Source organism: Pithys albifrons, chromosome 2 (assembly GCF_047495875.1).
Source record: "Pithys albifrons albifrons isolate INPA30051 chromosome 2, PitAlb_v1, whole genome shotgun sequence".
Taxonomy (NCBI): Eukaryota; Metazoa; Chordata; class Aves; order Passeriformes; family Thamnophilidae; genus Pithys; species Pithys albifrons.
Window position 1 is genome coordinate 23,116,612 of NC_092459.1, and position 14,686 is coordinate 23,131,297.

Sequence of the window (14,686 nt, forward strand, 5' to 3'; positions counted from 1 at the left end):
TTTCATTTCATTGTAAGGTTTAATACAATTTGGCTGTTCGAAATCAAATTTCATGTTATCTATTGACCTCCTCACTTCTGAAATACAGCTCTCTTCATTGTGTGACCATTTTGCCTTCCTTGAAGATTACCTTCCTTTTCCAAAAACCATTGTGAAATTAAAATTTTATTCTCCTCAGATTTCTATTCCATTCTCGTTACTAACACATTAATCAGCAGAGAAAAGCAAGCACAATTTTGGGGAGGTATTGTGGGAAGGGATGAGAAATGTGACTGGGGTATTTCTGGCTCCTGACATATTGCCATCTCAGGGTAGTCCTATGTTTCCAGTCATGTAACACACTGAGAATCTCCCCTCTACCACATCCACACTACATCACTTCTACTTGACATGCACATTAGTCCTTGGATTACAGAAGCAGTGCATGTTTATCAAAAATGTCCCTGATTGATTTCATCATATACAAAGTAGAAATACTATATGCACAGAATAGCTCTTTTTTATTATTAAATCAGCCATGTGTATATATCCACATTGACCTGCAAACATATACCAGAGAAGGCAAACCAGAAGATACATTTAGTATAACCAAAGGTCATGCATACACCTGCAGAAAAGGGAGAAATAAAACCCAGTTGTCCTGGTTTCCTTTCTTGCACTTTCATTGCTAGGCCATATTTAATTTACTTAGTTTAAAAAACAGGAAGACAACTACATGCAATCAGCACACTGCAAGAAGAAAATGTTCAGATGTAATATAAGAAAAGCTTGAGAACATAATCTGAAAACTATGTAAAATTAAAAGAGAACAGCATGTCCTGAATAAAAATGAAGAACAATTTAAGGACATAAAATGTAGCATTACTCCCCTATTTTCCAGAGCTGACACTATTTATATGGTGGGTAAATTAATAAATTGCTGTTGGCAATGTAATAGGGATAGTTATTTCTGAAGAACTTGTAACTGAATAATTTTCCCAAGGTATTAATAGACCATCTACAACTTTCCATCTGTTTTTTCTGGAACAAACATATTCAGTGTGACTAATACAAGGAAAATCCCACTATTGTTTCTGGTTGAAATTCCCTTATGCTCCGTAACATATTCAAATATTCCATGCATTAATCTCCTATTTAATTTATCAGGTGACAAAAAAATACATTAAATGACTTGACAGGAAACAGGAATTAATTATTTTCAAGTGTATCAAGAACCAGATGTTATTTATCTAAATGAAATTTTTAGAAAACATGGTAGGTGACTGAAATAAATATGTACACTTTGCAACCACAAAAGGTTTTATTATCGCTGATGATACAGCCTTCTCTCTGGTATTTTGTTCAACTTTGCTCAGGAAGAAATCGAGAAAAAATTACAGCAATAGGTAATAAAAATGATTAGAGGTACAGGTGAAGAACAAATGTTCATGTGGTAACTAGGTGTAGGGACATTTGAACTTCCAGTTCAGGCAACATTTCACTCTAATTTGATCTGAACAACTGCAATAACTGGTTGTTAAGAAAATCTAACCTTTTCAGAGGAGGTGGCTGGAGAAGTCCTTTAAGTTTATTAAAAAAAAACCAGTGTACTCACTTTATACAAAAAAGGTCTTCTGAGAGCTGCAGCATAGTGGTCAGGCCTGTGGCAGTCAGGAAAGAAAAAGCTGCTGCTGTGGATAGAGGGTTGGTGTACACTGTACAGGGAACTCTGAATGTACTGGATGACAGTAATTGTAAATTTGTAAAATCCCAGACTGGTGTCAACCTTTCTCTCCAACAAGAACTACATTGGTTTTAATTGATCATGTATTTTTTTAAGGAACTGTGAGCATGGAAAGAGAAATGAGTTCTTCAATGAAGAGAGGAGGGGAGAAAAGGAGAGGAGAGAAGAAGAACACATATCCTGAGGAACACACCAGCACTAGTACATAGATGAGACTTAGGCTAGTAGTTACTTTGATACTCAGTCAGTTAATTTGGCATGCAGCAAGAAAAATGTTACACAAGACTGTATGCACCAAGATGGTCAAATATACATGTTGCTAACCTCCATCCAAACAAGGATTCTCTTTAGAATGGGGAGTAATGCAGTGGGTTGTAAGCCTCAGGTAATTTTGATATCAAGTCTGCCCTTACATATTCTAGAAGATGGTAACCTAAGGTAGAACCTTAGATTCATTAAGAAAGAATATCAAAAAGTCTGCATCAAGTATCAAAAGACCCTCTCCATTCTCTTCCTTCAAGGTGTCACCCACTAAAATGAGGCACAAGCCACAACAACCTGGGTAAACAACCCCTGCAGCCACTGAAAGCAGAAAAGAATGGTCCCTGAAAAGATTATTCCTGTCATGCAAGGAAAGGCAGATCCTGACAGTAAGTTGGCCTTAGCAGTGTAACAGTAGTGATGACTAAGGAATGAACATCAAGCCCATCTCAGAGAGCCACTAACTATCCTGCATTTGACCTTGCAGATAAAAGCATGGATTTCTTTTACAGAATGAGCCCTCACCTTTTGTACTTGTAACTGTACAAAGAGACACCTGAAACCTCTGTCTTTTGAAATAGAGGAAGTCCAACTTAACAGCTGAATATCAAGGGGCAGTTCACTACTGATGAAGATTTTCATGGGGAAAGACTTTGAAAATAGATGGGATAGATAAGTCATGAGACAGAAAAGCTATGAAACCAAATAATACAATCTCTTAATATTTACCAAAATCCAAGAACCTATAGCAAAGTTCTCTCACCTCTTGCCAAAATATCAAGTGGCTATAAAGACAGCAGAAAAAAAACCCAGTTCACAGCTTTCAGCCACAATTTCCACACTTCAAGTAAGTTACTGGGCTAAAAATTTACATTTCTGATAGCCTTGTCTTTGCTGTTAATAGAAGGAATATTGTGACTGTGAACTATAGCTTCCCTACTTAGGAATAAAATGGTCAGTGTCACTTGTATCTACAATGCAGGCATCACTATCTAAGTTTCACAGTCTTTTCCTCCACTTCATGGAATTCAATCCATTTATTTTTAATAATTTTTCTGAAGCTCTGTTCAGAACACTTCCTTCTTGCCATTATTCAAATCCCTCAGCTTTCTCCAGACAATTTCACTTACTATTTCCTCTTACTCTCCATTTCAGACAATATTAATTATCCAGCAAATTTATTACTCTGAGATTAATTTTTGTGAAACATATTTATACGTTAGTCTCCGATCTATCAAAGCACTTACAGGAATTTGATACTTTTCCTCAATTCAGTTATTAGAAAACCCATCAGTAATTAAAATCACAGAGTTTGACTCGGTGAATATTTATCCTCAAACACATTCTCCAAGCTAAAGAAAATAAGCAGTATGTTACAGTTTCCCATGTGAGCATGTTTACCTCAGTAACAATATTAAGGAAATGGTGAAATATCTCAATTAAATATTTTCAGTGAACTGCTTGTTGGCGTCATGAGAAATTGAAGTTTCTTCTAGTTGGACTGGGCATGGACAAGCCCATACATACAAGACGAATAATGAATCTCAAGATAAGGCAATAAGTAAAAAAAAAGAAAATGATCTTTCCATTTTGTAATACATTACAACTTCTATCTAATTTACATGCCATTCAGCCGCAAACAGAGAAGTGTTATCTGTTTGTTCCTTTGACAGTGATACTAATTCTGTAGACTGAATACAACTGCATTAAATCTCCTATTCCACCATATGGCTCAATACTCTAAGAAAAACCCCAAATTTTTAGAGGGTTAAAGCTTTTCAGTCCCTTGTCTATAGAGATAATAGCATCAGTTGTAATTCTGTACATAATTCTCTACAGTATTTATTTATTCTATCAGTAATAGTTGATATTGATCTGCTTGAGGCTGAATATAAGGTGAAAAGAAGGTTCTTTAGCTAATTAAAAAGTCAACAGATTATTTATTATGCTAAACCATGTATCTCTCAGGAAAGTCAGAAGCATTTTAGTCAGGAAAGATAAAATGTCTGAAAATGCAAGGTTGCTCCTGGATTTGCCATGGCACATCTGTTTATGACAAGAAGAGAATGACAACACCAGAAATATTTGTTCACAATAACACAATATTGCAAACTTACAGTATCTCCTGGTGACCCTTTTGCTCCTGGTTGACCTGGTGGTCCAATTTCACCCTGTTTTTTACAGAAAGAAAAGAATTCTGTGATTAATGTATGCACATTTGACAAATTTTTTAGATATTCTTTAATTATGCAACTTTAGTTATCTAAGATTGTTTCTCAAAGTATTATGAAATTAGTTTTGTTTATTTTAAAACATTAATTCCTTCTGGAACAGCTGAAATAAAACCTAATGATTTTCAAACATGCCACGAAGAATCTGGAGCATGTCTTCATTCTTTTGTATTTGATGTCACAAATCCCCACTAGGAAACATTCCCCTGAGCACAGATTGAACCCTTACTTTGGATTGAATGTATGTATAGGTACAGATTTTAACTAGATTTTGAACAATTAAAAATACCTTTTGTCCTTTGGCTCCTTGATTTCCAGGAATTCCGGGGATTCCCTGAGAAGGAAGTGAAAATCTTTTAAATATATGGCATAGTTTCAGCAGAAAATATATATGTCCTCATAAGTTTAGCACTAGCCAACATGGGCAGAAAGAGAAAATTAAAAACAAACAAAACCAAACACAAAAAAAAAACCACCAAAAATCCAACCTTCATACCAAAAAACCCCAAAAAAAGACCAAGCACTAAAAAAACCATGAGAAAAGAGCTTCAGCTGGAACCATGCAGACTATTTCATTTAGGGAGACAATGAAACATTAATGTTCAATCACTCCCCACTGCTTTCATTCCAGGAGTCTATGTCTGCCACTGGGCAGGCTCTCATGCTCCTGCTTGCCCCAAACCCCTGACAGGGGAAAGGAAACCACTTTTCATTACCCATAAGATTTCCCATATAAGTTAAAGCAAAAGCCCTATTCAGCAGGACCATCAGTATGAAAAATCATATTTTCTTATCTAAAATACAGTGACTGTAAAGAGATAGCTATAGTTGAATTTGAGGTACACTAGCTTTCACCTCCATAAATACTTGAAGATCTCTGTCACTTCCTAAACATCACTGCTCATTCAGCTCTATAGTATATCTCACATTTTTATCACAACAATCATTTAATTGAACATAATTCAGCTTTTAAACAAAACTCCACATATGCTTCAAACTGTAGTCAATATTCAGTTAGTCAATTTTTTTCTCTCAAGTAAAATGATTCAAATTTTTTGAACAGGCACTGCTCTTATTTGTACCATCATTAATCTGCAGCAAGGATTTAGTTTAAAGACTTTAATATTGAAAATAATATGTTGCAGTAAAGACAAGAGGACTGCTTTATACAAGACCAAACAAATGGATTTAATGGGGGGAAAATAAAATTAATTTAACAATCAGGAATGAACAGATACTTTACATACAGATTACATCTGTGCAAAATATAGTTCCATTGTTTTGCAGTTTACACCCACTTCTAGTTAATAATGATGCTACCAAGCACAAACAGCTCATTGGTCAATGGCACATGAGTTAACAATGACATTCTGACCATTTTACAGGTCATCAAAATTCCACTGTACCTATCATTAAAAAAAAGAGATCAAATAATGTCATAAAAAGAACTTGAAAACAATGCCTCATCCAGAGACTTGATCTTCTGGATTAACTATTGGCCAAAACCCTCTTAGAACTTTTGCACAAATAAAGAAATGAGAAATAGGGCACATTTGTCACCACATTTAGGAACTTCCAGACCTGCCCAAGAGTTCTCAGTACAATTATTTATGATAACATTTAATGATTGAATTATTTATTTCTGTAGCTGTAAAATATACAACCAAATCATGAGTATCTGTACCTGCAACACAAAACGGTATTTCATACATGTTGAAAAAACCTCCCACTAGGCAGCAACCTTCCCATCCTGAAAGGATGTACCAAAGCTTTCCATGGTTACATTTCTATGCAGTTTGAGAGAAGACAGTTCCACATACTTATCCTACACAGCAAATTATTTACCATTATATGAGCATGCCTAGAAGAAGAAAGACAAATCCTGGTGAGCTGTGTTGATCTTTCTTCATTAAAATAAATTGCTGGTACAAGACATTTAACTTTATATCAGTGACAAAGAAAGATAAAACTCAAAGAACAGTAATTGAAAAGTAAGTCTTATTTCCTTTCTTTTTCCCTTTCCCCCCCCTTCTGATTGAGTCTGCACTACTGAAGTATACAGAACTTGGACTCTTATTTCAGTGGGACCTGGTTCAGACCCGTAAAATTCTCTTATGGTTCATTGACATTCACTCAACTAAGAATGAATCTATCACTTATGCTGATGTAAGTGAACCCCAGAGTACATATGGTGAAGATTTTCAGTTACTCTCCACATGTCAGTTGGCACAAAAGGAGGAGAATGAAGTGGCTAATTTGGTCATAAAGAATGAGTATTTCCCAAAAGAACTGTTTTTCTGTGTAGCTTCCATAGTTTACTAATTATAAAGACTAATTTCTGTAGGATCAGCTCCAGATGGCCTAAAAAATTAGATTTGGTTTCCTTCTTGTGATCTATCCCAATCCATTACTTTCTTTTACATGGATTATCTCTGGTTATGCCAATTAGAATTATTTGCACTTTCTCAGAAGATACAGTAAAAACGTACTTTAGATATCATGAGTTTCTTCCCTAACTTCTAGGACAAAAGCCAAACCAAGCTTTGGAAATGTGTCTTGTCCCTAAACAGGGATTTCATATGCAGTACAAATCCTCAGAATCTGAACACTTTTTTTTGGTCCACCATGAGTAATAAGGCACTTTTAACAGGAAATTATATTTAATTGGGTGACATAACACTAACTACTGTCAAGGAAACTTTACTTTCATTAGGAAAAAAATGTATTCTTACTTTAAAGTATGCTGCAAAACAACTAGTTTTACTCCAGTTGTAAGATAAAAATGTCATTTTTTGAAGAGTATATTGCAACTAAAATTATCACAAACGCATGTGTTTAATCAAAACTTAATATGAAACACATTTATCATGCAATTTTTTTGTCACTAAGGGAAAAACAGTGTTTGGAACTTCTACAAATGGGAAAACTGCCACTAACTGGGAGTAAAAGAATCAATGCTATGGAATAATTCATGATTCACTGGCCTACAGGAAAAAAACTGCCTTTAGGGATGGCCTTTGCAAAGCTATCAAGCAACATTTTGTTCATATGAAATAAGAAAAGGGGTTGTAATTCTAAATTTTCTTTTCCTTGTCTTTCAAAAAAAATATATGTTAAATGGTTTGTACATATAATATATGCAGCTATAATACCAATAAAACATAAAATTACATTCTAGCCAAAATAGTTAAAATTCAAAGCATCTACTGTGCTTTATTGATTTCTCTCTTTATATGAATTGGATCATCCTTTTACATCAAACTTCATGTGAGGTTTATCCAGTGTTTCTTTATAGTTAAAAATTCTGTTAATTGTAAGCACTGCCTTAGTTCTTTCAGTATCAAGAATCCAACTTTGCCAATTATTTTTACTTCATTCAAATGCCTTCCTCCTTTATCTGAAATTTTCCCTTAAATCAGAAGCCTTCCCTCACCCCATGAAAGCCTGCAATATTATTCATTATGTTCATCTTAATCAGCAAGTGCTATAATCACATGAAATTTAAAGCCAGAAAGAGAGCCTAGCAAATCTAATTCTTTGGTTTAAAATCATGTCTATTCTAAAGATTCTCAATGGCAGTTTTATCATACACTGCTGAGTTTGTGCCTAAAAACTAATGTGATCATGTATTAGTCTGGCAGCTAACCAAGATTCTTTATTTACTGAGACACTGCTACCTTTACACTTTATTCAGCCTCCTTTGCTTGCTTAATCATTTATCTTCCACCCTGTGTCACCTACATGTACCTAGAAGCCTGTCAGCTTTCTAAGCCCTGGTTACAAAGCTGGGGAGGATGTGCAGGGTACTGCAGGGATCTAAAGTGACATTTGAATGCCATAAAGCTAAATGAAATCATCTCTGGTGTCACTGAAGGTGCTGTGGGATAGCCTATCTAAGCTTTGAAAAAGATATCCCTCTGCTCTGAAAACTGTGTCGTGCCTGCCAGACGCTGCAGTTGCCTTGGCACAACTCCAATGGCTTGTGGTGCCAATGCCTAAACAACCAACTCCCACACACCTTGATGTCTACTTGTTTGTCTAAAGTTTCTTTGCAGACTGAAGCTCATGTCCCTATGCAACTAAATCAATGGATGCAGTCTTCCTCAGCTGAAGTTCCACATAACACTGCAACTTCAGAACACGCAAAAGTATGAATTTGTTTCTATTTTGATGGCAAGCTTAAATTATGACATTTATGAAATTCTGAATAAATATTCTATTTTATCCCAGCTTTAGCAACTTAAATAAATCTTCCCTTCTTTGATAATATCTGGCAGATATAATGGATTTAACTGTAAGAGGAACATGGTTTTACAGTCCCTGGAAAATTTTTCTTGTAGCTTTTTTTAATCATGAGGTGTCTATTTTTTTTTTGGATTATACTAAACAGCTGGATTCTCTTCCGTGCAGTTCCACAAAAAATCCATTAAGGAAATTGCCTGAGGCATTGTATACAGATCAACTAGGTGTAAGCATTTTTACTTAGGAAAGAAGCTACATTTCTCAAAATATTTCACAGATTTTCTAGCTAGTATCATGGATTATTTGAATCCCACTCATGTTTAATTTTATGCTTACAAACAGCAGAAGAAACCACGTGTAAAAACATTTTTCATAACAAAACAAAAGCTATTTTGCTCTTTAAATGAGTATTTATTAGCTTATTCTACTCTCTATTTTCTGATACTGTCTTGAATAATCTCTCGCTCTTCAGTGCCTCATAGGACAGTATGGGAACTAGGAGTTTCTAGACTACAAGTAACATACCCATAATCATAAAATTCTATCTCTGAAAGGTGGAAAATTATAGAGTATTTCCAAAAGCTCTTCTGTTATGAGCAAACTGCTTTCCAGTCACTTCTGCAAGCAGATGTAGAGAACATGAGTATAATTATCTTTATATCTTATTTTCTTCTGATAAAAAATGGCTTTTCTAGTGTATATGCATTCTCTGAATTATGTTTCAAACAAATGGTTCCTTTCACTCACAAAAATCTGCAATTCTGATTCTGGGAAGACACTGAAGGGCATTACATGAATTATAGCAATAGAAAGAGATTCACAAAAGATATCTATCTATTCACGTGTTCCCAGGATCCCTTTAAACACCTGAAAAACAAAACTGTTTATGCATTACTGATCCTTACTTGAAAAAGCATACTTGGTGATATATGAGAGATTTACTGGGGGCATGCAAAAAATGTAGAAGTCAAGTCATAATTTTTATGAAAGTACAAAAGTCAAAATACTTTATAAAAGATTACAGCAAATCCTTGATAATCCTAATAAATGAAAGACACAAACCAAATTTAGATAATGTATAAAACTTTCTACTGGGCAAAGTAACAAAATATATGGAAAAGAAATTCAGTGAAGCCCCATATGCTACTACTGAATAGTTGGAATTCATTAAAAAAAAAAGGCTAAATACAAAGAAGCATTCCCACAGACATAATGACTATCCACCAGACTAGCGTAGAAGCTTTAAATTAAATTCAGGAAAGGAAAAAGCATTACAAAGATCTCTGAAATTATAAGACCAGAGTTCTCAAACACTTTCTTTGGCAAATCAGTTATTAGAAATAGAACACACATGTTAAATGTGGAACAGGGTGACCCCTATTGCATTGCCAACAAAATAGACCTTGGAAAACTGTCATTTGAAAGCTGGAAATACTAACAGAAAATGAAAACTTTGTATATCTTGTCACAGGCTGAAATTGGTGTCACTGTTTCTTGTAAACAACCTACAATATAATATGAGTATCAGACCTGTCAAATCTTTGTGGATCCAAAGGTGGACAGCCAAAATTGGAGCTCCCAGCCCTGCAAGTGAATCACGATGCACTTCCTTTGCCTATCATGCTGGTAACCAGCCTTAGACATTGTGAAAACCAACATCCAATCTATCTACAAAACTTACAGACTTCTAAAATCTGAAAAACCAAACCATGTTTGTCACTTTCATGTAAACACACTGATTCTCAAGCAGTTACATGCCTCCAAAATGCTTTAAAATTTCTCCACTACTAAAGTTATGGAGAAAAACCTATGACAGGTCACACTGCTCAAGCCATCTTGCACACATGAGAGGGCACACGGACGATGGCAGAGCCACCTCAAAGGCTGTTGATCTGCTCCTTGCACCCAACAATTTCTGTTCACACAGGTCACAGATGCAGAAGGACACAATTTTCAACCATATCCCTTTCCCATATTAAGGGAGTAAGTTTAACAACAAATCATTTTGTTTGGGGTTTTTTTGTTTCCCATATGGTGCACACTGTGAAAGTGGTCAGAGGATGCAGCAAAAGACAGCAGTAAAACTGTGTTCCAAAAAGGGCTAAAATTCCTAGAGGACTGGTCCACTACTGGCTATTAAGTAGGATGGGCTAGCATGCATTTTTGGCTGAGGAATTCCCCAAAGCTCTGACAGACAGAATCTGGCAGTAAAAAACAGGTGGGAAAAAAACATTTTCTACACACTTCTATCCATTCTCAGAGAAAAAGTTTTGGATAATTCCTTTAGTCTGAGTCTGTTTGGCAGTTATTACCTGTTTAAGAATAGCTCAGAAAAGTTGGAGCAGAGATTGGGACCAAAACCTTTCAGAGCACAAAGAAAGAATATCACACCTTGACCCTACAGCAATCACTAAGACTAAATTTAATCACTAAAACCAATTACTAAAGCAAAAATTAATTTTCACAATATGAGCCAAAGGTTATGTCTTAAATGGTTTAAATAATACTAGTTGGAACATTAGTTAAACTGGACAAATGGATTTAAATTCACTCTGATTAAAGATTGTTTAGCGTTTTGTTTGCTTATGGATAAGAAGCCAGATTGTATTCTGACAGGACTTTCCATAGCTTCAAGTCACAGTAATTTTCATACCTAAGGATTAAAAATGAAAACACTAACTGTATCAAACTTCCCCAAATTTTCTAGAGATTTGAATATCAGCTTTTCAATTTCACATTTTAAGCTCTTTGTGGATAGGAACTTCTTCACCACTTCCTACAGTGAAGTGAACCAACTGATCCCAGTTACAAAGCAATCACCTTCTTTATAGCAAGATGATTGAGCAGAAGCAATCCTAATGCATTTTTTCTGATTAAAGGATTTGTAAGGCTCACAAATACTGCAGATCTCCTTTACTTAACCTCTCTGTATCTTTTCTTAGCTCTACACTACAAAGCATGTGACAATCTATCTTGAACAACTGTCATGACCCTGCACAAGAACAACGCAATGCAATTGATCGAGAAGGACACATGGAAGAAGCATAACAAGCAACTACTTTGACAGCCCACTTACCACTTGAACACAAAACTAACAAGGAAGCCGTGCTTTAAGTTGTTTGCTTGTTTTTCTCTTGCACATTTTCTGGAGAGGTTCAATTCAACTAAATTTAATTAATCTAAAAATCTGAACTGTCTAACCTAGCCCAAACAAAAGGGCAATTGCAAAAGAAAATGACTGCTTTTAATTGAGATAAATATTTAATGATGGGATGAATAATGCTATGCAGATATTAGTTTCATATCAAAGAACAACCATATCAAAGAAATAGACTAAATATGTCTACTTGACTATATGAAATAAAATGAAAACCATTCTGGATAATTATCAGAATACAGACAGCAGATTTGATGCCCAGGTACAGCACTTAGAGGTCTGAAGGAGTTACAGTTAGATTGCTTCATGTCCTCACTCTGAACACAGCAGGCTGTAACTCAAACCTTCTGAGGACACAGGTCCAAGTGTTTTCTCTGGCTTCTCCCATGTTGAAGAAAAATGGTCATTAGCTAGTAAATCAGCTACCATGTTACTATGCTGGTGAGGTTGGATCAGAGGAAGGAAAGCCAAACATCCTTTTGGTAAACCTCTTTCTCCTTGTGGTTAAGAAACTTGCCATAAACATGTTGTGAAGCACAGAATAGAACAGCATTGTGCAAAGGAAGTCAACAGAGATAATAAATATTTATGTATGCTACAGTCTGAGTGTCTTCTTCATTCATAGCTTACTCTCTGTGTCTGGTTTCTAAGTACAGCAATCAACTGAGGGAAGTTTCTGTTTAGTCTTCAGAGTCACTGGAAATTCCAGCAGATATTTATTCAATCTGTAAATGAAAATGCTAATTCTTAGTGTTCATAATGTATTAGGAAAGGAAGATAGAAATATTTAGGGGATGTGTTAAAGGCATTCAGACCTCTTTTCTTTTGATTATGCCTTAGCATGAATATTAAAAGAGACACCCTGAGATTAGCTCAGTTGGTTTAAACTTGGTTGTAATAACGCCAAGGTCATGGGTTCAATCCCCTATGTAGGCCATTGACTTAAGAGTTGGACTCAATGATCCTTGTGGATCCCTTCCAACTCAAAATAATCTGTGATAGAGAGAGTCTGTGATTACCATTTCTACAAAGACAAGAACACTTTCTTATAAACCTAAAACACCACATTCCTGTCCTCAACAGACCAGCATTTCAATATATCTAGGAATTCATCTTTGAATCATACTACTAAGATACAAATCACACTTAATACTACTCTTATGTCAAAATGCAATGATACAAATGAGTGGGAAGCAATACTGTGTGTGCCTAAAAATGAAATATGAAGTTGTACTGTGAAGCATTAGCTCCTATAGCATTGCCATGACTATGTAGGATTACCAGTGTACTGTTTAAAAAGTTTGGTCTGAATTTTGAATTTATTCAAAATATTTCCATTTTGGAGCATATGTTAATACAAAGCCAAAAAATCCAAATCCATCTTGATTTTCCATAGCTTGCTTCTGAGACCTCACACATTGAAAACCTGCAGTAAGCACAGTGTTTAGTCACTTAGGACAGGCACATATCACTGCATTTTGCAGTATAAAATGGTCTAACAGATATGACACTTTGTGTGTTATTGAACACAGCTGCTGAGCAATAATCTTGTGAATTACAGATGAAAGCAATACAGAAAGGGCATTCTTATTTGTAATCTGGTAAACTAAATTAATATGTTCTATATCTTGTATTCTTGCATAAAACCTACTGTTCAAATTATCATTTATTGTTACTAAAATATTTCCAATTCTATTAGTGTAGATACTGAAAGCTGAGGAATTTTATATCTTATGACTGAAACACATTTGAAAGTAGAAAATTAGCATAGACTAACATACAAATATGAAAGCTGGCATTTTTGAAACTTAATTAAATAAAAAAGAAAAAATAAATATTATATCTTGCCTGGTTTTAATTCCTTTTAAATCCACAAATGGGTTGTTTACTGGTGAAATACTCTTTCCTTTACAAAAGAACTTTTTTTTTCATTTTTTGCTCTTCCCAATAAACTGAAAAACTGTAATATTTCAAATACTTTGTCATATTGTATTTTGGTTAAAAGGTCATGCATATATATGTAATTCAGGCAAAAAACACGTGATGATGCTGCTACCCAATAGGAACTGTTGGGTACCCTGGCTGTCAGAAGTTCATTCAAGTTCTTAACTATTTCACCAAGCGTATTTTTATTTTTCTGATTCCAGGCATAATCTTTCTGCTCAGGAATAGACAAAATCTATTTTGTTAAAGATGTAATTTCCAATGTGTTATCTATATTACTGAAGGATTTGACAGTGTCTTGACATGTTCCTTGAAAACTGAGGGAGTTAAGAAAACTGTAAGGCAAGAATAAAGGAGAGATGTTGCTGTTTCAAGATTAATTAGCAAATGTGAAACACTGTTTACTGTAAATATAAGCATGAACTTTCCTGGCACTAAAATGTCAGGCACCAGCCCAATATACAACATATACCAAACATTCTTCAAGCCTCCTCTTCTTCAGAAAAGCCTTTCTTGACTGAATGAAATTAGCACACAAGTTCAGGAACGCTCTAAGTATCATTATTGATATCAGGTGGATCCAAAAGAATGCAAATGAGTCTTTTAAATGTTACATGTCAAAGAATGTTAAGCACTTTAGATCTGTCAAGATCTTTAGTACTTACTCACTTTTTAGCAGGTTAACTAACCAATTATGTGTGCGCACACACACACACAGAACGATGATATTAATTCTTTAATTTAAGCCAATCCAGTAAACAATCACATTTTTAACTGATATTTGTGAGAAAATAAATTTCTGACAAAGAATACAGGACCAAATTACCATTGTGTGGATTTGTCCATTCAACTTCTCAAAAATCTCCAGCCTACTAATTCTTAAGAATGTCTTTTTTTTTTTTTGGTCCAAGCTGTAGTATATTAACTAATATACTGGAGAGATATCTGCTCAAAATAACATAATTCATCAAAAATGCTTTTCAATAATCAGTTACAGTCAACTGACTTCTTCCCACTTAAATATACACTAAATAAAATTGTATAGTTATAATGTACAAATACAAAAAAAATCTCTACAAAAAGGCCTACTGCAATGTTAATACCAAGAAAAGTTAGTTCCCAGTGCTC

At 34.8% G+C, this 14,686-nt stretch overlaps 1 protein-coding gene across 1 annotated transcript in view; it reads right to left on the bottom strand.

Annotated features, from left to right (window-relative positions):
• COL21A1 (collagen type XXI alpha 1 chain) overlaps positions 1 to 14,686 on the bottom strand; it is a 100,072-nt gene that overhangs the window by 17,487 nt on the left and 67,899 nt on the right. The window contains exons 18-19 of the mRNA XM_071547821.1: positions 4,505 to 4,549; positions 4,102 to 4,155 (exon numbers count right to left, since the gene is read on the bottom strand). Of these exons, the coding sequence (XP_071403922.1) occupies positions 4,102 to 4,155; positions 4,505 to 4,549 (99 nt within the window). The remainder of the gene's footprint in view (positions 1 to 4,101; positions 4,156 to 4,504; positions 4,550 to 14,686) is intronic.